The 24,602-nt window shown below is 39.7% G+C and overlaps 1 protein-coding gene across 6 annotated transcripts in view; it reads left to right on the forward strand.

Annotated features, from left to right (window-relative positions):
* Nalcn (sodium leak channel, non-selective) overlaps positions 1 to 24,602 on the forward strand; it is a 316,074-nt gene that overhangs the window by 263,282 nt on the left and 28,190 nt on the right. For all 6 annotated transcript variants that reach the window (XM_052732374.1, XM_052732370.1, XM_052732372.1 and 3 more), the window contains 10 exons: positions 414 to 515; positions 933 to 1,002; positions 2,407 to 2,498; positions 2,586 to 2,708; positions 7,201 to 7,257; positions 8,126 to 8,246; positions 8,342 to 8,473; positions 9,356 to 9,523; positions 11,121 to 11,225; positions 22,018 to 22,124. In XM_052732374.1, coding sequence (XP_052588334.1) covers positions 414 to 515; positions 933 to 1,002; positions 2,407 to 2,498; positions 2,586 to 2,708; positions 7,201 to 7,257; positions 8,126 to 8,246; positions 8,342 to 8,473; positions 9,356 to 9,523; positions 11,121 to 11,225; positions 22,018 to 22,124 — 1,077 coding nt within the window. The remainder of the gene's footprint in view (positions 1 to 413; positions 516 to 932; positions 1,003 to 2,406; positions 2,499 to 2,585; positions 2,709 to 7,200; positions 7,258 to 8,125; positions 8,247 to 8,341; positions 8,474 to 9,355; positions 9,524 to 11,120; positions 11,226 to 22,017; positions 22,125 to 24,602) is intronic.

Raw genomic sequence — 24,602 nt, forward strand, 5'->3', positions numbered from 1 at the left:
AAAAGATATATATCATCATTCCAGGGGTCTAGCTTGGAAAAAAAATAAACCTTCCCTGAGGGCTCAAAGAGACCTCTATGTTTAAGCTTGAAATCAATATCATGATTGGCCCTGATGCTGATGTGATCCTTATAGAAAGCTTGTTATGGTTTTGTACTGGGAATTTGAAAGAAGAGGACAAGGAGGAGGAGCTGCTTTCTGTTTATCTTTTTGCTTCTTTTGGCTGTGTAACTTCTGCTTTGTGTTTCAGATTCAAAGCCTAAAGGTCATTTTCCTCTATGTGTTTGTTATTGGCTGTATTTTGCCTTATCGTTGGTGTTTCCTTAAAATTAATAAGAGCCAAGAGCAGTGATGTATTATTCATCCTGAGTAGCCAAACCATGCATTTATCTAGGGTTTCTTTCTTTTGCAAGAGCTTGCACTCGACAGCGCATGCTGAGTGGATCATTCGAGGGGCAGCCAGCAAAGGAGAGGTCAATCCTTAGTGTGCAGCATCACATCCGCCAGGAGCGCAGGTAAATACTCCAGGAAGATGAACTCCAGAGACATTCAGGAAAGGACTTTACAAGTGTGTCTCAGTACAAAGCCTGGTCCTCTACTCTGATTGTCAGGCAGGCATGGTGACAACCTGGTTCTAGCTGCTGGTGGTAACAATAAAGAAATTCTCTAACTGATTCAAAGATTTAAAAATCTTTACTTCAAAGATTCTTTCCTTGGTAATAGCCAAAGTCTCACTTTTAAGATCAGAAAGAACAAAAATCTGAAAACTTGTTAGATGGGATCAAAGACTGGTGGGTAGACCACAAGCTTATGCTTTACAAAGAAATGAGTCATTTCTGATATATCAGGAAAATTAATCTTTTACTCATGATTATTGACTACAAGTCAAAAGTTGTTCTTGAGATGTTTTGACATGACTGTGGTTGTTCTAGGTCACTAAGACATGGATCCAACAGCCAGAGGATCAGCAGGGGCAAATCTCTTGAAACTTTAACTCAAGACGTGAGTTCTAAGCTATGCCTTGGATTTTGGAAACTTGATTATGAATGTGTATTTAAATGATTGCTTAGACAGTTCTCATGCCTGAGTTTTCCTATCATCTTTAAATGTTTTCCTATCAGAGGGAATCAGGAAATTCAGAAAGCAAATTACATGGCCAAGTACTAAAAATAAACCATTACCTGAAAAAATACAGACATCCCATGCAGAGCACATGCCTCAGTTAAAAAGAATAACACAAAATACAGAAAGCAACTGGCTATGAGTTCCTGGGCCCACCTGATACATCTACAACTCAGCTCCTACAGCTAAGGTGCAGGGAACAGTGCAGAAGGAAAAGCAGAGAGATTGTGAGACGGAGGACCAGGCATCTCCTGTGAGACTGTGTCTTCTAGGACAGTGAAACTGCACCAGTGGAATCTCACCAATGAGGTAGCATTAACAAGAGCTGAACACAATACAAGTTGGCATGCCAGTGTGGGTGGGGGAAATCTCATAAGGCCTCACCCACAGATGAAGAAACTACATGCAATTAATGGCTGCTGAAAGAGAGAGAGTCTATCTTCTCCAGGGATTATGCCCTAATTACTTATCCAGTGCTAAGTGGTCATCCCTAAAGGCATATACATATACCTAACACCGAATGGGTCCAGTGGATTGTATCTATATACTCTTGTCTGTTATTCCATGGCTTTTTGTTGTGGGAATTGAGACCATTAATACCAAGAGCTAATAATGAGCAATATTTATTGATTCCTAGTTCTTTTGTTTAAGTGGTTCAGTAGAAATGTACAGTCTACTTAAGAGTTCAGTAAGATCATGGTTTTGGAGATGTGTGTTGGCACACATTCCACAAAGGGACTCCTATAGCCCAGGTTGATCTAAAACTCACTATGTCACCAAGGATTACCTTGAATTTCTGATCCTCTGGCACAGTGTTACGACCATGCCGAACTTACACACTTCTGGGGATGGAACCCAGGGCTTTGTGCATGCTAAGAAAGATTTCCAGCAACTGAGTTACAACCTCAGTCCCACTTTTTTTCTAAATACAACACTATACATCCCCTAACTTATTTATTCTGATTTAATTTTTTAATCTTTTGTTATAACCTCAGCAGTATGATAAGGCCTAGCACACCATGAAGTTTCAATATCTATATGCTAAGCATTTTGTATTTTAGAGGGAAAATTCAGTTGTCAAGATGCTCATGGCCATTAAACAATATGCATATGGCATGATAATTATACATATGTGTATATGTGTATATAAATCAGTATAGCTATCATATATGTTATAGTCTGCATATAGTGTGCATATATAAATAGGAGTGTTGATTTTAATTTAGAAAATAGTCTTTTAGGCCTTCAAAAGTCCTCCACTGTACATATACCTTTTATTTGTAGCACTCAAATACAGTGCGGTACAGAAATGCACAAAGAGAAGACAGTGAAATAAAGATGATCCAGGAGAAGAAGGAGCAAGCAGAGATGAAAAGGTACCATGTGGCTGTGTCCCAAGGCTCTCATTTGGGAGTGGATTTTTCTCTGGGCCTACTTCTCATCCCATAAATGTTCCCTTGAAGGAAAGTGCAAGAAGAGGAACTTCGAGAGAACCACCCATACTTCGACAAGCCACTCTTCATTGTGGGGCGGGAGCACAGATTCAGAAACTTCTGCCGTGTGGTGGTCCGAGCACGCTTCAATGCGTAAGTACGGGCCACTTACCACACTTGGACCTGGTATTTGGCCTGAGTCCTGGGAACAGCAGGGAGTTTGTCACAGGAAGAAAAAAAGGACTGTGTAGGCCTAATGGGGTCACAAAATAAACTGTGGGCTAATTAATCATCTTGCTCCTCTTTGCTGAGCGCCTGACCAGGTGGAAAAGAAAGGTTTCAAGCAGGTAGCATTTGTAGGAGGCTCCCATTGATAAGGCGTTTAACAGCCCTGTGTATTAGCACACTTTTGACAGTCGTGTATGTCAGTGTTATTAAGTCTCAATTTTCTCTTGAAAGGATTAAACAGAAGGAAAACCAATGACATGATGAAGGATATTGTCCAAGGCCTCTGTCAGACTTATGCTTTCTGATGAAAACCTTTATTCTAGAACTAAGTGGAAAGAGAATGTTTTCTAGTGTTTGTATTACCAGCTGTTATGAGGAGACCCACTAGCCACTGTCTCAACCTCACCAGTGTGGAAGAAATGAGTAAGAACTTCTGGTTGTGTAGCTCTGGGGAGACCTAAGCCAGCTATCATACCCAACCAGTCAATGAAAGGAATTTTGTCTAGTGTTACTTTAAGTACATATCACAGATATTAAGTCCTGACACAGGACTGGGAAGATAGCTCAGTGGATCAAGTACTTGTAGTCTGAGCCTGAAAACCTACATTTGATACCCAGCATCATGTAAAGCTAAGCATGAAGGCACCAGCCCTTGTAACACCAGCACTAGAGGTGGAGATTGGCTACCTAGCTCCCTGGGGCTCACTGGCTAGCAGTCTTGTTCAGTGAGCCTCAGGTCCCAGTTAAAGGTTCTATATCAAACTACAAAGTAGATGGCACCTGAAGTTGATCTGTGGCTTTCACCCGCATAAACACAAGTACATGCCCTGCAACACACACACACACACACACACACACACACACACACACACACACACACACCTACATACATGAGAGTCCTGGGGGAAGTGTAAAACTTTCTAGTCTTTCCCTGTGCCCTCATTCAAGTACTAGGATAGTCTTTGTTAATAATTTATATCACATAATATATTACTTGTTGAGTGCACAACTGTTTCTACCAAAAAAAATCTATATGTTGACGTCTTAACCTCCAGTGTCTCATAATGTGGCAATGTTTGGGGATAGGAATTTTAAAGACATAGCTAAATTAAAACAAGGTCCTCAAGATGGTACTAATCCAGCATCTCACTTCCTTCTAAGAAGAGGGAGTTTGGACACAAACCTGCAAAGAGAAAGCCCACATGAAGATATGTAACCTGAAATACACTATGCATTGCAAGGAGGGAGGCCTGGAGTGGATCCGTATCCCACAGGACTCAGAAGGACATAACACTACTGACATCTTTAATTTGGACCTCCAGTACTTCATAACCACATCACAAAACAATCCCCCTTGCTTACACCACCTCTGTGTATAATTAAAGCATTTCTATGAAACCAGCATGAACTGTCCCAGCACCACAGGAGACTGTGCATCACTGTATATGCTCTCCTGCAATGATTAATATTGATGGTCAGCTGAGATTCAGAGTCATATGGAAACAAACCTTGGGCATGTCTATGAGATGCATTCTAGTTTGGTAAATTAATGTAGAGAGATCCACTCTAACTGTGAGTTGGCATCATTCTGTGGTCTGAAGTCCCCATCAGAATTAAAAGGGGAAAGTAAACAGAGCATTTGCATTCATCATTCTCTGCTTCTTGCAGGTACAATGTGACCAGCTACCCCAAGCTCTTGCTACCATGACCTTCCCTCTGTGATAGACTATACCTTTAAACTGTGAGCCAGAAAGAATCCTTCATGTCTTAAGTTGCTTTGGTCAGTCATTTTTTTCACAGCAATAAGGAAGTAACTAATAGACCTCCCCACCAACCAAGGAAGACACATAGGTCTGAGGAGGTTAAAGGTTTTACTCAAGGATACCAGCTAATGTGTGACTCCCTCATGATCACCATTCAATTGTCCCTCTGCTGTTCTAGGAAGATCTTCACTATTTAAAGTAGGGAATAATAATTTCAAAGCTTCCCTGAGATTTGGCCAAGTGAAGAAAGACGGTGAAGTTAATCAATGCTCAAGTGAGGTTTTCATCTTGAATTACCCTGTTGGCTGCCTACATGTTAACATCTAATTACTAATTCTCCACTTCATTTAGTATGGTGTAATTCTCCTTTTGTCAACAACAAAACTGAATGGCCTGATGAAGATTTTGTTGTAATTAGAAACACACATAAAAAGATTACTGGGACCTCACTGACAACTGCTCACAGGCTCCCTAAAACTAAGCCTTAGGAATCTACCTCCAGTGAAATGCCATATTAATTCTTCCACAGGACAACATTGAAGAGGGGAGTGAAGAACTCTCTTTAATTGATGAAGTGTCTAGCTAAATAATTATTAAAAAATCCTCAAACTAGTAACACAAGCATCTCAAGTTAGTGTTTTTAAACAAAAGCCAAGGTTTAACTGTAATCAGACATTTCCTGTCCCGACTGCCAGGTCCCAAATAACTGACTCAGAAGCTGAATATGAATTATAAATGATCAGCCAAAAGCTCAGGCTTATTACTAACTATCTCTTACAACTTAACCCATTTCTGTTAATCCAGGTGCTGCCCCAAGACTCATGGCTTTTACCTCTATCCCATTTTGTATGTCCAACTCATTCTCCATCTCACTGGCAACTCCTCTGACTCTGCCCTTCTTCATCCCATAATTCTCAGTTTGGCTTTCCCACCTAACTTCATCCTGTTCAGCTTTTGGCCAGTCATAGTAACAAGTCTTCACAGTGTACAAAAGGGTTTTCCACAGAATTTCCCCCTTTTTGTCTAATTAAAAAGGAAGGTTTTAACTTTAACATAGTAAGATTATATATAACAAAATCAGTTATCAAGTAAGAATCACAGTTACAATATCTATTTGTATTTGGCAAAATCAGAGAAAATATTTCATTATCTATCCTATCTTTGTGAGTCCAAAGTTTTATATCTAATTTACTTTTTATTATAACTAAGAAAAACTATAATTTTAACTATTTAGTCTTCAACTCCATTAAAGACCCCAAAAGGATAAAATATTACCTAATGATAGGGACATCAGACTGTCTTAGGTATTCACCCAAAGTTCTGCTGCAATGTTGGGGCATCCATCTTTGGCCTACAGGTCTAGAATATCTGACAGATTTTTCTGTGAAGCAGGGAATTTTGAAGGACTGTCCTACCTTCTCTTGGAAAAGTTCAGCAGTCATCTATTTTTTTATCCTGCTCATCCAGTTTGGATAGAGTACTGTCAGCAGCTGAAGCAAGGACATTTTCTTGCCCTAATGGCTGGCTTATGCCAGAAAGAAAGTAAACTCCATATGGAGTCTCTTCAATGCCCATCAACTTCTGTGAAGTAGATTGGTGGTGCTAGGAGCAGACATGTCTCACTGTCATGAAAAATATTAGGTTATTAAACAAGTTAAATGTCATATTCTATAGGTCTTTGAAGTAATTAAAGACCATCTATTTAAATATATCTGTATGACCTTGAAAACATACCTAACATGACTATAAGTTTGACAATTATAGACGACTATTAATCTGTATTTAATTGTACATTACATTTTTAAATGATATGCATAAACATAGTGCCTTAAACAAGAGTAGAAATATACATACAGTATAACAAATTTAACTTTAAATTTGTATCAATATACCAAAATCCATACCTGTAAAATATTTAAGACTAGTAGTTGCTTTTTTGGCTTAAAAGTAGATTCAATAATCTCCCCCCGCCACATTTGGTGCCAGATGAAGCATTAATCTAATTAACTTTATCAATAAAAAATTGGGAGTCAAATATTGGGGTAAGAACCTGAAAGATCAGAGAACAGGGAGCAGCTAACAGTTGCTTCCTACTTCTTCCATCCCTCCATCCAAAAGGCCTGAGATCCTCTCAGCCCCGCCTTACCACTTCCTGCCTCCTCTCTCTACAGTCCTCCAAACCTCTGTGGTCAGCTAGTGTCTCGCTTTGTCCTCTGACTCCAAAAAAGTTTTATTTGTCAGAACACAATCAAAACATCACACATTTTCCCCTATTTGTCTAAACAAAATCAAAAGTTTTAGCTAACATAGTAAAACTATATACAATAAGTGCAATAACTAATACAAACACAATCAGGCAAGAATTTCATTAACATTGTCCAGTCCATTTGCATTTAACAAACTCAGAGTAACTTTGTGATAAGTCATGCCAGAAATCTTTGAATGGAGTCTCAAATCTAAAACCAGGAATTTGAGAATTCTTTTTTATTTTTCTTTTATCCAGTGTTCTCTGTCTTCCACAGAGATGAACAGTCAGTATATTTCATAATAGTCATTTTATAGAAGTTATAAAAAGAAGTTCAGATGGAGAGAAGCTTATGATTGCTAACATGCTTGTTGTGTTGAGGAATTTTATGTGCTGTTCTCTCTTACAGATCGAAAACAGACCCTGTCACAGGAGCTGTGAAAAACACAAAGTACCACCAACTTTAGTAAGCATGATAAATTCTCTCTTCCCTGTGCATTTGAATTTCACATGTGCTCTTTTCTGCTTCATAAAAATATAAAATTTTAGTTTGGGGAGTTTTCTCAGAGGGTAATGCAAGCATGGGGGCCTGAGTTTAAATCCCAAGCACCCTTATAAAAAACAAGATATGGTCCCGCGTGCTTATAACCGTAGAATTGGAGGGCAGATAAAGGTTCAGTGAGAAACCCAGGTTGTAGTCAGAAGATTTCCTGTGTCCCAGCCTGCTAGCGGCCAGGACAAATCTCTCCCACTCACGTTTCCACCACCAGTAAACACACAAAGGCTTATATCAATTATAACTGCATGGCCATTAGCTCAGGCTTACTACTGACTAGTTCTTACACTTAAACTCAGCCCATTTCTGTTAATCTATATGTCACCACATGTTCCATGGCTTTACCTGTGTGCCATTACATGCTGCTCCCTGGACAGCAGGCTGGCATCTCCTGACTCAGCCTTCCTCTTCCCAGAATTCTCCTTGTCTGCTTATCCCACCTATATTTTCTGCCTGGCTACTGGCCAATCAGCATTTTATTAAGCAAGCAAACAAAAGCATTATTACACAGAACCAGGTTAAAGATAAGATGGAAAAGAACCCACTATCTACCTCAGACCTTTACATATGCAGGCATGTGTACACATACTTCACACACACATGAACACATAAGCATGTAACATAAAGACACATCACACACAAACAATATATAGATGAAATACACCATTGAAAACTTTTAGAAACACCAGTCAATAATAGAGTCACCAAACCCATGGTCTCTGCCTTGCAGACATGGATGAAACATTTCTATTTCTCAATTATGTTTGTTCTTTGGCAGTGATTTGCTGGGACTGGTCACTTACCTGGACTGGGTCATGATCACCGTAACCATCTGTTCTTGCATTTCCATGATGTTTGAATCCCCTTTCCGGAGAGTCATGCATGCACCCACTTTACAGGTATTGTGGAGAAATTTTAGCTTCCAGCTCAGTAGAAAAATACTACCCTGTTTTTGCTGTTTTGTCACAAACAAAGTGTCATTTGCCCATTTCAGATTGCTGAGTATGTGTTTGTGATATTCATGAGCATTGAGCTTAATCTGAAGATTATGGCAGATGGCTTGTTTTTCACTCCAACTGCTGTCATCAGGGACTTTGGTGGTGTCATGGATATATTTATCTATCTCGTAAGTTTTTATTCTTTCCTAAATATAAAACTGGTGGCATCATGGACATATTTATCTATCTTGTAAGTTTTTATTCTTTCCTAAATATATAAATATAGTTTTCTGCATCCCCTGGTAAAAGAGTGGGATGTCTGAGGTCTAGTTGTCATAACTTCATTATTTAATAAATTACAATGACCTATTATATGTAAATAAAGGATATGAATATAAAATCTAAACAAATAATCTATATAAGAGATATTATAATATCTACAGATACAGTTAAATATAATGATCGTAGTTTTATGTGTGGATGCTACATTAGTAAAAATCTAAAGCATCGAACCAGTTTGCATCCCATAATTCTTACAGCTCTTATAATACAAAAATATTTGTGTCAAATAAAAAGTAATTATTGAACCTCTTGTTATCAAATTCTGGCTATCATTAGTAGCCATTCAAGTGTTCTGTTCAATTTAATTGGGGAATTATAGAAATGGACTTGGAAAATTCATAAATTCAATGCAAAAAAGGAGAATTCCTTTGAGTGGCAGGTTACATATTGACAATCACCAATAAAGTAGCCATGTCCTTGATGAAAGGAATCCCATCGTGGAATATGAGTGGGACAAAGATCAAAGAGCAGTAAGATAAAACACAAGGTGGAATGTGGGGAGGATACACAGACACAGAGTGGGTACCCACTACCCCATACATTAGAAACCTTTCTCTGGAGCCCTCTGCAGGCATAGGATAAACCCACTGTTTAATGCTGGCAGATGGTGTGTGCACCTATGAGTGTCTGTCCCACATATAACTCATGGAGTCTCTGCTCCATGAATGGAAGGAAATGTGCACAGCAGAAGAGACAGCATAAATTCCAGAGATTATTTTTCCATCTAGGTGAGTCTGATATTTCTTTGTTGGATGCCTCAAAATGTGCCTGCTGAATCAGGAGCCCAACTTCTGATGGTTCTTCGGTGCTTAAGACCTCTGCGAATATTCAAATTGGTGCCCCAAATGAGAAAAGTTGTTCGAGAACTTTTCAGTGGCTTCAAGGAAATTTTTTTGGTATGTGAAACTCCCATCTGCTCCTCTGATTCTTATTCACTACAATCTAGTCCTGTCATATCATTGGGGATAAAGGGAGACTTGGAAAGCAAGAGCAAGTCTACACAGTTTTGTTCATTGCCAGAGGATTAGAAAGGAGACAAGGAAACTTAGAAACTTCACCCACTAATGCTCTGACTTATTTTATTCTAAGAACACCTGTAGACACAATGTATGGCAAACCAGAGAGCTAGGATCCACTATTTCATTCCACATTTGACCCCAATTTCTACTCTGGGATTTCCTTTCTCTAAACATTAATGATAACAAAATACAATCCCGTCTACTTCATAAATGTGATTGAGAATTGATGTATTTGGGTTCTGTGTATCCCATTGAGCATGGAAAATAGAATTTGTCCCTTTATCTTATAACTGTTAACAAGATTTTAAAATGCATCATATAGATATACCTTACTTTCAGCATCCTCAATAAACAGCATATAACACGTAAAAATATGATTCAAGGGGAAACGTGATCTTCAGGTGGGCATGCATCATATTAGTGTCTTCTAAGAACAGAGCTGGAGATAAAACAAGAAGTAAAAGGTTCATTGCTTACAGTCTGTTTCAGAACAATCTTCATCTTCCAGAAGAATATCACAAAATTCTTTTAGTATGGATGAGTCCTGCTTGTGTGTAAGGAAAGGGGAATGATGGACAGATGCTTGTTTTCTAGAAACAGTAGTGTTAGCTCAGCTGCAGTTTTAGTTGATAAGAAAAAATTTGACAAGTATGTTGTGATGTTACCAGAGGTTCATAGTTGCTCATATTTTTAAAGGTGTGTTTGTTTAAAAGACCAAGTTTCTTTTGTACAAAGCTATAACGCATGGATTTGTGAGAAGGAAAAGACACTGTCACCACACCAGACAGTTCACATACATGAGTCTTTGGACCACTAATAGGGTTTTGAAGGGAATCTCACTGTGTCTTTCTCCTGAGGAGGCCTTTGTACAACTTTAGATTGCTTAAGACATCTGTTTAGATTATCCATCCAGTACAGTTCTGAGGTTGCCACAGAATTACCGTTTTACCTCTTTTTTTTCTGCTGAGACAAAAGCAGCAGCCAGCAGAGGGAGCCCAAGATAGGAAATAGATAGAGTCATGGTACACAGTGTGCTCCCCATCACAAGTGCCCTTGCTTACAGGAAAAGAAAAGCCACTATCCTTCTAATTTATGCTCAGATAGTAAAGAAGTGACTCTATTTGGGGAAAATGGATAACAACAGAATTATTTTAACATTTTCTCTTGTTTTTTTAAATAAAAAGTATTGATTTTAAAAATCATATAAAATGCCTTGTTTCATTCTCTAGCATGGAAGCCATATGATTTTATTTTAAAAATTTAAAACCTGTTGTTAATTTTTTTTCCTTTTCTCATTTCAAGAAGACGAATGAAGACCCATGGTGGAGAAATCAGAAGATATCACCAAAAAGCAAACAAACATGAATTATACACAATATGTTCTAAAAAAGTCCTTTTTTAAAAAAAAAATCACTATTTAAACCTAATACTTAACTTTCACCAAGAGATTTATTTTTTCATTAATTTCTTTCAGGTCTCCATTCTGTTGTTGACACTGATGCTTGTTTTTGCAAGCTTTGGGGTTCAACTCTTTGCTGGAAAGCTAGCCAAGTGCAATGATCCCAACATTATCAGAAGGGTAAGACCTTCTCAACTGTCTTGAAATTATAACCAAGGTAGTTTTGCCATTCCTTGTAATATGTGTGTACCAGTAGTCACCAGGCCTCACAAACTCTAAGAATTCTATTCCCACAAGTTCCTTTTTGCTGTAAGCATGTAGTATGTCTCTTCCCGGTAGATCTGTGAGATTCTAAACACATCTCAGAAACTCCTCCTCCTTTCCGTCCCAGAACTAACCACCATTCCACTTCTGTCAATGAGTGTGCCCACCCAGGATTTACAGTTAAGAGCCTCTGAAACTTCTCTTTAACTTGATCCTTCCCTCTGGTCATGTGAAACTCACTAGCAAATGACACTTACCCCACCCAAGATACAGAGAGACAGAGAGAGACAGAGACAGACAGACAGACAGACAGAGAGGCAGAGAAAGAGATAGAGACACAGAGAGAGAGAAAGAGACACACCCACACCCCTTTTATTTCTTTTCCATTCTGAGCATCCTATCCATAAGAAAATCAATGTATACATTTTCACTTGTAACTGCCCAGAGGTATCCCTGTTATGACAGCCTACAAGGTTCCCAACAAAGATCTGATCTTTCATAACCTCACAGCAACATTGTTTTCTCTTTCTTCAGTCAGTGCCAATAAGTGGAAATTATCTGTAATAGCCTCCTATCCTGGTAACATTATATAATGTCATGTATGTATTGTATTTTGGAAAAGCTACACAGCTCTTCAAATACCAAAGGAGTATTTGAGTTCCTTCTGCCTGGTGAATTTACCCTTCACTAAGTCTTGTCTGAGGTGGTAGATGAGAGCAGGATACCAACTCTGTCATAAAGGGCTTTGGGCCCATATCATTACAACCTATATTCTCACAGAAACAGCATAGCCTTACCATGCATGAAAGAAGGCTAGGAAATGTAGTCTGTGTGCTCTAATAGAAATAAAGGTACATAGTTTGGTTAATGTTAGCTCATCTCTGCTCTGCCTTCCCATGTCCATTTTATTGAGATTTTTTTAATATGTAATATTAAATATTAATATATGAATAAAGCAAGTCAAATGTGAATGACGTACAAACTAACAAAATTATTTTCTCTCTCATCCAAGTAAAATGATGTTTTCATTCCATTAATATGTGTGTCTCCCAAAGACCTAGTAAGACTAAGACTAAATTTGGCATTATACATTTTAGCAAATATGACCAATATGGATTCAATATGATAAAAACTCTAGGTTCTGTAGTTATTATCAAGCATAACAGGAATCTTGTCCAGGCAAAATATTATAAAATATACTAATATTAGAGAATTTCAGACATTCCAGAGGGAGAGAGACATTCTATAACTTCCATTAGCCTGAGAAAACACCACAAGGAGTATGGTATTGGTATATGGTATTGGTACAAATGTCATGATGTACTGTATCGGCAAATGAAGGAATTAATAAAGAGCTCATGCATTCATCCACAGGCTTATGTAAGGATCAAGAGTTATTTTAGCCTCACACTGAACAAAATCCAGAAAGATAATAACAACATTTCAAGTTGAAGCCTTGTAGGAATCCTGGGTGACTTGTTGTATTAATGATGGCCTCAGAGCACCATGGTGTTCTATTATGTACTCATAACCAGCTCAAGCCAGGACCTCTGACTTGTGGGGGAATAGAAAGCACTCTGTAGATGAGCAAACATAACGGAGATGCTTTTGTCCTCTTGGTGGAAGCAATGAGGTCTATGGGAAACTCGAAAGGAAAGCTTAATGATACAGCTGTTGTACAGGGCAGCAACATCCAGAAGGAACTGACATCATGAGAAGTGTTCTCTCCTTATATGTTAACTGATTCTAGAGTAAATGACTGTGGTGGTTTGAATAGGAATGTCCCATATAGACTTATGTGTTTGAATGCCTGGTCACAGAGAGTGGCATAGTTAGGAGGTGTGGCCTTGTTGGAGGAAGTGTGGCACTAGAGGGCAGGCTTTGAAGTCTCAGAAGCTCAAGCCATGCCTAGTGTGTCTCACTCTCTTCCTGTTGCCTGATGATACAGAAGTAGAACTCTCAGCTACCTCTTCAGCATTATTTCTGTCTGCATGCCACCATGCTTCCTGTTATGATGACAATGGGCTAGAGTGAGGTATTGTTGTGATAGGCCTGACTATGCTTTTGTTTGGAGGAATGTGGACTTTGGGACTTTGCATTAGAAAAGCAGTTGAATGCTTTAAGTGGGCCTTAATGGGTCATCCTAGTAGGAATATGGAAGACAGTGGTGCTGAGTGATTTGAATTATGGGGGCCTGACTCAAGAGGTTCCAGAGGAGAAGGATGTTAGTCTGTGGCCTAGAGACTATTGTTCTGATATTTTGGTGAAGAATGTAGCTGCTCTCTGCCTTTGTCCAAAAAATATGCCTGAGGCTAAATTGAAGAGTTTGGGATTAATTGCTTTTACAGAGGAGATTTTAAAACAGCCTAATGTGGACTGTGTTATGTGGTTATTAGTGGCCATGTTTATGCAGATCTATAATGAAAAGGAGCAAGCTAAGAAAGGAAAGTTACAAAGTGTACAATGTGAGGAGAAAGTAGCCCCAGGAAGTGGAATGGTGCTAAGTTCAGTGTTCAAGGAGATAAACAGATTAAAGACAATCTCCGATGTTAAATGGAATAAAGGGAGTGGTGACCTCAGGGAAAGATCCCACCCAGATAAGCTTCCAACTTGTAAAAAGGAATTAAAGAAAAGCTTAGAGTCAGATATTGTGGTACATGCCTTTAATCCCAGCACTCAGAAGGCACAGGCAGGTGGTGCTCTGAGTTTGAAGCCAGCCTGGTCTACAGATCAAGTTTCAGGACAACCAAGCTTAGGCAGTAAAGTAAACCATCAAGAACAGAAAGCTGGTGAGTATGTAACTGAATGAAGGAGCCATGTTCCAAACCCAGCAAGCAGTAGAATTTGGGAGCTTTGTCCACATGGTTCTGGCTTTAGAGTCAAGGATAGAAGAAAGGGATTATGATATTTCCCTCTGTGACTAAGGAAAGCTGCTGAGGTCAGGCATGTGTCAAGAGTGTCCCTGTATGGAGGCCTGGAGAGGCCACTGTGTGAAGCTGTGAAGGTGAAACCTGGATTGTCTTGGAGATCCCAAAATGTTAGAGATGCCAGAGTCATGGGATACCTGCTGAGGAGAGCTGCTAACAGGGAGTGGAACCAGCCCGAGAGAGAGAGAGAGAGAGAGAGAGAGAGAGAGAGAGAGAGAGAGAGAGAGAGAGAGGTGTTGCAGTCAACAAAGCTGAAAGGAGTTGGAGATCTGAAGAGCACTTTGGCATCACACATGGAGCTGCAGAGTTTGGAGTTTAGCCAGCTGGTTTTAGGTCTTGCTTTGGTCCAGTATTTCCTCACTATACTCCCTTTCCTCCCTTTTGAAACAGCAATGTATATCCTGTGTTATTGTATGTTGTAAGTATGTCATGTGCTTTTTCATTTTAATTTTACAGGGGATTACAGTTAAGAGATTGCATGAGTCTCAGAAGAGACTTTATTGAACTTTCAAACGACTTTGAGGCTGTTTTAGACTATGGGGACTTTTGAAGTTGGACTGAATGTATTCCTGCATTATGTTATGACTACAAGCCTGCGACAGTCAGGGGATAGAATGTGGTTGTTTGAATAGGAATGGCCCCCATAGGCTCATGTGTTTTAATGCTTGGTCATAGTGAATGGCACTATTAGAAGGCATAACCTTATTGGAGTGGCTATGTTCATGGTGTCTCTTCACAGCAATAGAAACCCTAAGACAGTGACCAAATTCAAGAATACCAAGTGGGCAAAGGGAACATCAATTTATCTTTTTAAAAAATTTGTATTAATTAGCTTTTATTTTGTTATTGAGTTTCTCTCTCTCTCTCTCTCTCTCTCTCTCTCTCTCTCTCTGTGTGTGTGTGTGTGTGTGTATGTGTATGTGTGTGTGTGTGTGTGTGTGTGTGTGTGTGTGAGAGAGAGAGAGAGAGAGAGAGAGAGAGAGAGAGAGAGAGAGAGAGAGAGAGAGAGATATGCTGGCACACATATGCCATGGCTTCATATGGAGATCAGAGGATACTCTACAGGAATCAATTTTATCCTTGCATAGTGAATTCCAGGAGTAGAACTCAGGTCTTCAGGCAAGTGTTTTTATGTATTGGGCCATCTTCTAGCCTAGCCCATCTTTCTAAAATAGCAAAGAGAAGCTGGATGCACAAATATTTGGAGTTTATAGCTCTTTTAAAAGGCACTTAAAGGGAATGAGGCTTGGGTTGTTCAGGCCATGGTTTCTAGTTGTGGAAAACTGTGTTTTTCTCGTAGTTAGGTAAATACTACCTCCTCTGCTCCTGTTCTGGGAACTTGACAGCAAATGTCTTGAGATCAGTGCAGATAGAAGTAGAACCCAGAGTTTAGTCACCAAAGCTCAGTAAACAAAATCTGAGGAAAGCTTTGGACAAATGGTTTCTGAATATTGGTCATATCTAAGATCTTATTACAGGTCAAATGACATAGGATTGGAGAGCTGAGTCAATCACTGGTTTTGTAGCACTTTCTATTTGATCAGAACACGTGTTTCATGTTCAAGAGACTGTAATATAAAGCCAGCAGTCATACAACATGTGAGTAGTGGAAGTCATGTGCCATCCTATTTAAGTGGGGAAAGCTCTGCTTCCAATTGAAAGCAACCACACCAGCAAGGCATGGGAAGTGGGGAGGATCTAAGCCAAAAGGGAAAGACCTTCCCAGGCAGACCATGTAGAATGAAGAAAGATGCCAAGCCTACCTAGAGGTCACTGAATAGAGCCAGGTCAAAACAGGAGCATGAGGCTTGAGATCAGGGCCCCCATATGCAATGGCTTTGTCTAGTCAGTTCTTCCTTCCCAATCTGTTTCCTCCTCTAGAGCACTTCTACACAGAGATATCTATTAAGAAGAACAGAGAGGGAAAACAAGGAAAGAGACACCATGATAAATGAAGACCCCATGGGAATAGGAAGAAGCAAAGTGCTAGAGAGGTCCCCAGAAATCCACAAAGATACCTCCACAATAGACTACTGGCAATGGTCAAGAGAAAGTCTAAATTGACCTACTCTGGTGATCGGATGGCTGAACACACTAACTGTTGTGATAGAACTCTCATCCAATGACTGATGGAAGCAGATGCAGAGATCCATGGCCAGGCCCCAGGTGGAATTCCAAGAGTCCAATTGGCGAGAGAAAGGAGGGATCATATGAGCAAGAGATATTGAGACCATGATTGGAAAAAGCACAGGGACAAATAGCCAAACTAGTGGAAACACATGAATTATGAACCAATAGCTGAGGAGCCCCTATGGAACCAGATCAGGCCCTCTGGATAAGTGAGACAGTTGATGAGCTTGAACTATTTAGGAGGCCCCCAGGCAATAGGACCGGGACCTGTCCTTAGTGCATGAGCTGGCTTTTTGGAACCTAGGGCCTATGCTGGGACACTTTGCTCAGCCTAGGTGAAGGGAGGAGGGGACTGGACCTCCCTCAACTGAATCTACCAGGCTGAGCTGAATCCCCAGGGGAGTCCTTGCCTTGGAGGAGGTGGGAATGGGGGGTGGATTGGGGGGAAAGCATGGTGGGGGGAGGAGGGAGGACAGGGGAATCTGTGGCTGATATGTAAAATTAAATTAATTATAAAATTAAAAAGAAGAAGAAGAAGAAATTTGCTTCCTTATATGAAGTGCCCATACTATTCTCAGGTAGTTGTTCGAATCTTAGATGGTCTTTTAATAAAAATCCAGATATCCAGGTAAAAGCTGAAAGATCAGAGAAGCAGAGAAGCTAGCCACTAGTTCTTACCTCAATGAAATCCTCAGCCTAAAGAGAGTTAGTTCCTGTCTCCTCACATCTTATATACCTTTCTCTGCCCAGACATCACTTCCAGGGATTAAAGGTGTGTGCGTTTCCCAGTACTGGGATTAAAGGTATGTGCCACCACTGCCTGGCTCTGTTTCCAGTGTGGCCTTGAACTCACGGAGATCCAAACTGATCTCTGCCTCCCGAGTGATAGGATTAAGGGTGTGTGTCACCACTGTCTGGCCTCTATGTCTAATCTAGTGGCTGGCTCTGTCCTCTCTCTGGTCCTCAGGCAAGTTTATTAGGGTACACAATATATCACCACAGGTAGTCACTCTTAAACTTCATTTCCCTTCCATGTTGATGAGACTACAAATAAGGCCAGAAGTTTGAGTTGGAGATTCACAAGGTTCTGATGGCAGACAGTGATGATGAGATGGAAAGTTCGTCGATGAGAAATAAGAAACCTCAAAGGTCTGGGAGAGGACACGGCACTTCTTAGCTCCTTAGGACTCACAAAGCAGAGTACCATCCCTCAGACTGTGTTTGTTACCTACATAGTATTAATGAGGAAAGCAAGTACAGAGAACTTAAATAATTTGTGGAAGCTGTAGTTTCTCTCTCTCTCTCTCTCTCTCTCTCTCTCTCTCTCTCACACACACACACACACACACACACACACACACACACACACACACACACACCTATTCACCCTAGAAAGGGAACTCATGATACACCAAAGTAATGTTTGCACCAGTGTCCAACTTGGTGCACCATGGAGTTTTTATCTGGAGTATGGGTAAAGGGTTATTTACAAGAAGCAGAGATGACTCATAAGCAGCTACATCACCACAAAGCCCACATCAGCAAAAGCTCAACAAAGTCACAACCCTGAAGCTTTCCGCATAGCTTTCAGGCAGTTCAACAGTCTGAGAAATCTCTTAGCTAAGTCTTCATTCTGCAGCTCAGAGAGCCAGTCTCCTTCCACTACAGTTTACTCCTTTTTGTACTGCAGGGGATGGGTCTTGTAGAACATTCCAAGTTTCTGTTCTTCCATTGTTTATCTCCTGAGTCTCACGGGACTTCTTCTCCCTCCTCAAGGGAATGTTTCAATTTGGAAAAAAAAAAACCTGTCATGCAACAGAAGGTCATCCATGTAATAGGTAGGAAAACTGTGATTCACCTGCAGGCATCCTGGCCCCACATACTGTACTTCTAACTAGGCTACCAGGATGCCTTGTGTGATGAAAGGTGGGCTCAGAAAGACAAAACTGGAAGGGGCAGCAAGGACAAATGCATTGTGGGGCCTCTATATAATATAATATACGACAATACATCCCTTAAAAGTAATGATGTAGATGAATGGATAAGATTATGAAAAAAATAACTTCAGTATATTTTTAGCTTAAAAGAATGAAAAGATAAAAAGCTGTAAGACTTCATGTATGCATAAGAAAAAGACTAGAATATACAGCAGAAAATCAACTCTGTGTGTCTCTGGGAATTACAAGTAAATTTTCCTTCCTGTAATTTTCATACTTTTGTTACTTAGGTCAAAAGCAGTCCGTTTTTATTTTAAAGAATTTTACTGACAATCTAGAAAGAAGTAATCTTGCCATTACTAAATCACCTGAGATAAAAAATAGAGATATGGGGGCTAGGGAAATGGATTGATTGGTAAAGTTTTGGCATGTAAAATGAAGACCTGAGTTCAAACCCTAACACTCTGTTAAATACTAGGCACAGAAAGCCTGCACTGACAAACCCAGTGTGTGGGAGACAGATAGGAGGATGCCTAGAGCTTCCTGACCAGCCAGAGTAGCCTACTTGTTCTGTGAGAGATCTTGTCTCAAAAAATAATGATTGAAGAAGACACAGATGTCACCCTCTACACACACAGGAACACACACACGTACAAACAATGGAGAGATGATCCACCAGGGAAATTGCCACAATTCCAAGGTTATGGTGCAGAGAAGAATGGCATGCTAACCCACGGACAGAAATGGGGAGCCAGGAAGAGATGAGGATCAAAAACTTTGCCAAACCCAGGTTTGGGCTCAAAATATAACCCTAGCCAAAAATAACCAAAGGGAGATTGGACAGAAAATGAAAAAAAACATGATTCTTTCCCTTTATAAACCCTTTTAACAGCTCTTTATTGAGACATAATTCAAATGTTGTGTAATTCACCCCATTGGAGTATGCCACTGAGTGGCTATTGACATGTTGAAGGTTCTGCAGTTGGAGAATGTGGTCACTTTTATAGCATACAAAGACTTCCTGTATATGCTGGCTGCCTCCATCGCTTTACCCCCGACTCTACCTCCAGTCTAACTGACCACTGGTCATTTTTTTTGTCTTTTGGGACTGTCTTTTTAAACCTAGCATATCTGTGTTTACAGTTGCCATCTATGTATATCACTTATCAGTACTTCATCCTTTTCTATGGCTAGTCCACTGTGCAAATGAATATATGATAATTTGTTTTTGTGTGTCCAGTTATGGGCATTTGTGTTTCCACCTTCTGACTATTATGAACATTGTCAGCGTAGACATTTCTGTAACGGTTTTTTATTTTATTTATAGACATGTTTTCTGGATTTGGTATAATAATATCCCATGGCCATAACAAAATACGTGATGTTGGAATTTTTTTTAAAGGAAAAGGGTTTACTTAACTAATAGATGTGGAAACCAGGAGAGTGCGGGTGGGTAGCTCCATCTGTTTAACCTTTGGTGAAGGCCCTCTTGGCTAGTTACATAACAGCAAATGACATAGTGAGAGTGTGTGTAAGAGAAGAGACAGCAGTGAGACTGCAAGCCAAAGACTAGGAAATGACTAGCCTTGCTCTTTTGTAACAACTTATTGTTTTTGTTGTGAGAACTAGAAGTCAGGAATTAGCATGCATGTCTGTGAGAACAGCACCCCACTGATCTAACGACCTTCACCGGGTGTAGCTAGAGTTTTCCTGCCATTTCCATTAATCTATACCTTGCCACATGGCTCGTGGCTTACCGGCATCTTCACATGCGGCTTGTCATCATGGCGGCTGGCAGTGTCTCTCTCACCCAGCTTCCTGTTCTCTCAATTCTCCTCTCTGTTAGTCCTGCCTATACTTCCTGCCTGGCCACTGCCAATCAGTGATTTATTCATTGACCAATCAGCAACACATTTGATTTATAGAAATGGATTAATTTAAGCTGTAAGAACAGTTAGCAAGAAGTCTGCCACGGCCATACAGTTTGTAACCAATATAAGTCTCTGTGTTTACTTGGTCGGGTCTGACGGCTGTGGGACTGGCAGGTGATAGAGATTTGTCCCACGAAAGCTCCCAGAGCTGGCGGTAAACCACCGCCATGTTGGGAAGCTGAGGTGGGCGGAGCCAGCAGCCACAGCTGCTGCAGTTTAAGGCAATAGATTCACAATAAGACAGATTCAGATGTAATAGTTTACAATGTGTATAAAAGATACGTAGGCTTGAAAGAGACAAAAAAGATGATATATAGAGTTATAGAAACAAATACATAGTTTTAAAAAACAAAGTCTTTAAAGAGACAGTAAAGGTAGTATAAAAAATAAGCCACGTAAAAATGGATATTACACAGAGAATCTGGATTATGTTCTCTTTGATATTTGTAACTGATTTGATTACAAAAGCTGTTGAGTTATGCCAAAATGTATATTTTAAAGGTACTTTGACTTTAAAATTAGGATGTAAGGATATGTTGCTTTGGAAAAGAGTCTCTTTTGTTCCCACAGAAAGCCAGAGGCTAAGGATTTGTTCCAGATTAAGATACATCAGGTTTGACCAGCCAAGACCCCCTGAAAGGTCTCCGATGACACCATGGCCCAGATGATTCAACATCCAGAACCGTTTGAAGGCAACTGGCTCAGACGATACACCCTCATGGACTACTCCATGATCCTAAAATTTTCTTTGTTTCCCCAGAAGATACAGCGCCCCCCTCCAGCAGGAAGTAGTAAGAGAAGCTACGCCCAAATTCCCAAATATACCAAGCTGACTTTGGAGATGTGTAAAGGTTAAAACCTTCCTTTTTAAGAAAAGAAAAGGGGAAGTGCTGTGGGATGGTCTGTATGTCAAATGTGTTGCTGATTGGTCAATAAATAAATCACTGATTGGTCAGTGGCCAGGCAGGAAGTATAGGCGGGACAAGGAGGAGAATAGAGCTGGGAAGTGGAAGGCTGAGTCAGAGAGACACTGCCAGCTGCCATGATGAGAAACAGCATGTGAAGGTGTCGGTAAGCCACGAGCCATGTGGCAAGGTATAGATTAATGGAAATGGATTAATTTAAGCTGTAAGAACAGTTAGCAAGAAGCCTGCCACGGCCATACAGTTTGTAACCAATATAAGTCTCTGTGTTTACTTGGTTGGGTCTGACGGCTGTGGGACTGGCAGGAGAGAGAGATTTGTACTGACTGTGGGCCAGTCAGGAAAACTTTAGCTACAACCGGGTCTCTGATCTTATAAGATCCCCTTTTTTCTCATGGCACACTCTGTGAACTAAGCTTCCTGCATAGGATCCTCAGAGTATGTACGCAAACCATGTCCAAAGCATAGCACCCATTGGTCTGTTCAATCACTGAAGGGAAGGCTAGACCATTTCCAACAGTGGCTGGACCACACTACCCATTCCTAGCTTTATGGTTTGTGTTGGTTCCAAGTATGAAGGTCTCTGTTCTCCATAGCTTTTTTAACCATTTCATCGCAGAGTTCTCAGTGAGTATAAAATAATACTTCACAGTGGCTTTGAGTTGCATTTCCCTTGTGTCTTATGTTAGTGAGCATCTTTATTGGTCGCTCTGTGACTTCTTTGGGGAAACATTCATTTAGAGACTTTGCCAGCATTAACTCGAAGCCTCCACTAGGATTCATGCATAGGAAATGAATCTTTTCTTCTCAGAGTTCACTTCTGACCAGGATCCCTCCTTCCTTTCTTTCTCCTACTTTAGGAAGACTGTAATGGCATCTTCAGAATTAATGTAAGTGTGTCCAAGAACTTAAATTTGAAATTAAGACCAGGAGAGAAAAAGCCTGGATTTTGGGTGCCCCGTGTTTGGTAAGCTCATCAGAAATATATCCTAAAGCAATATTACACTTATTCATATTGGAATTTAAATCATGATAATTTGGCATGAGATTAAAATAATTCTCTTTAAAAATATTGAGTTTTTTAAAACAATATATGGAAAAGCATTGAGTTGTAGCATTAAAAAAAAAATAAGAACCAAGTGGTACATTGAATCCCATGTTTATTTGTGAAACTAATGAAATGATACTTTGGTGTTTTTCTAATGAATTAAAGTACATATCTGGATGCAAATAGCTTTTAAAATTAATGAAGCCTTAAAACCAAATATATCTAATCACATTAAAGCTGAACTCATTCTGGGCTTATATCTTTAAGAGGGGCTGATGTCCTTATAATAGTGACTGAGAACTCTAAATTATAAAGCTACTTCAATTACAAAACCCATGTACACTGACAGATCTCCATTGTTGAAACACTAGAGAAGAATAATTGCTAGTGTAGATGATTAGACCCAATTCTTTCCTTAAAATCCATTTTTCTGGGAAATGAGTTTTCAAAATATTTCCACCAAAGGTGGGACCTGCTCAATAACTTCTTTCTCATCTGCTTTATCAATGATTATGAATAGAATTTTTCCACTTCATTAATAAACTCAGTGTCCTACCAACTTCCTTTGACCTTTTAATTACCCTTTAAATTTTCTTTTTACCTTTAAGACTAATGAGTGAGCCACAGAAACCCTGTTTTTGTCACAACTGACTTTCTTTTCTACTCATCAAAACTTTTTTCAAAGGAATCACATTTCTCCCAGCTATAGCCCTGACTCATTTTTATCTTGTTTTGGCACTTCTCTAATATAAAATTCACTTTAATGAACAATTCAATATGATTGCTATTGGTTTTTTTTTAACATCTAACAACTGTGGAAAACAGTTAATTTAGGACATAGGGCTTGAGCATGGAGAAGAGGGATATGACTCATGGGGAAACTCTTATCCAATACTCACTTAGAAAACTGGTCTAATTTACATTAAAATAAAAATTTGAAGAAGAATAAAAGGTTTATTTTGGTGAGGTGAATATTCATTGTACCATAAATAACTTATTTATATCAAGACATCAAATGCAGTTTTCCATCTGCTGTTCTGGGATTTGGGCTAAAACCTCAAAGCTGATCTTAATTCTAAAGACAGCAACTCTCCAGAACTTACTAAGGCCTTATCACCCTCCATCGTCCAACACAAGCAGAACAGGAGAGTAAATGAGTCAGGGGGAAAGTGCTATGATGTCCTCCCTTCTCACTGTCAGGGAGGCCAAGGTGCTCCCCATCCAAGTTAAATGAGCCCCATAGGAGAATCCTTAGCATTAGAGCTTGGCAGAGCAGCTAGAGGCTTCAGGGCAAAGCTGCCTTTCCACCTGCCAAAGCCAACTACCTCATATACCTGATGGGTGTTATGGTCCTTTCTTAGAGCCTCCTGTCTGGACCATCTTAGTTGGAATTCTATTGCAAAGGGCTATGTGCAGGGAAGAGGAAGGCTCCATTGAAGAAAACCCTGGTGTGTTTTTAGGTGCAGGAGCTGAAACTCATATCAGGAATGGAGCAACTGAGCATTGTAGGGGATTAATAGAGAATTTGAAATATAAAAAAGCCAGTTGATGAGTTGATAACCAGCATTGAAAAGGTAGCTTGTTGCCAACAGTCTCAAGAGGAGTGTGTGCCACACCATGTGGGGGTACACACAGGGAAACACCAAGGTTAGTCACAGGCAGAAGAAAATTATAGGGAAATGCTGTTTGTTGGATTTCCTGGTTCCTGGAAAGGCACAGGAAGATAGGGCAAACTAATGATGATTCCACCAGACTCTGGAACATAGACATTATAACACAGAGATATAGAACCCCTAGTGTTCCCATACTGGTGATAGGTGGTTGAGCTGTGAAGTCTAGGTTGAATGCTTCCTATACGAGGAAGATTCTAACCTTATGAAAATGTGATCAAAAAGCTTTGCAGCCTCAGAAGATGTCAGGACAGGAGCCAGAACTCACTGCAGAGTGATGTGTTGAGACAAACAAACCTGCCCCAGACCTGTGTAGCATTCAGCTTCTCCATCAAACCTGTTATATGCAACTTTAAGTATAATGTTGCATTATTATTAAGGAGTAGGGATCAAGTTTAACATTTTTAAATCCCAAGAAAACATAAGGTGTCACTTGGACATCATCACACAGGTCTTTGCCTGTTTGTCCTAGATTGTAGCCTGGGTTCACTGTGAAACAAAAATCTTCAGTCTAGTAAATGCCAACAGTAGTTTTGACACTTTTTAAATTTTCTTTCTTTAATCTAGTTAGAGTTAAAAGCTGAAATTTTTAATTTCATATTAGCTAAATTGTAATTAAGAAAATAACTTATATATGGGAGTATACCTGAAGAAATGTTTTGATAATTAAAATTAAGATATAAATATTCACTGTCTAATTCAGGAAACAGACTAGCTTCATAGTCTT

Source organism: Peromyscus californicus, unplaced genomic scaffold (assembly GCF_007827085.1).
Source record: "Peromyscus californicus insignis strain IS unplaced genomic scaffold, ASM782708v3 Scaffold_12__1_contigs__length_115047231, whole genome shotgun sequence".
Lineage (NCBI taxonomy): Eukaryota > Metazoa > Chordata > Mammalia > Rodentia > Cricetidae > Peromyscus > Peromyscus californicus.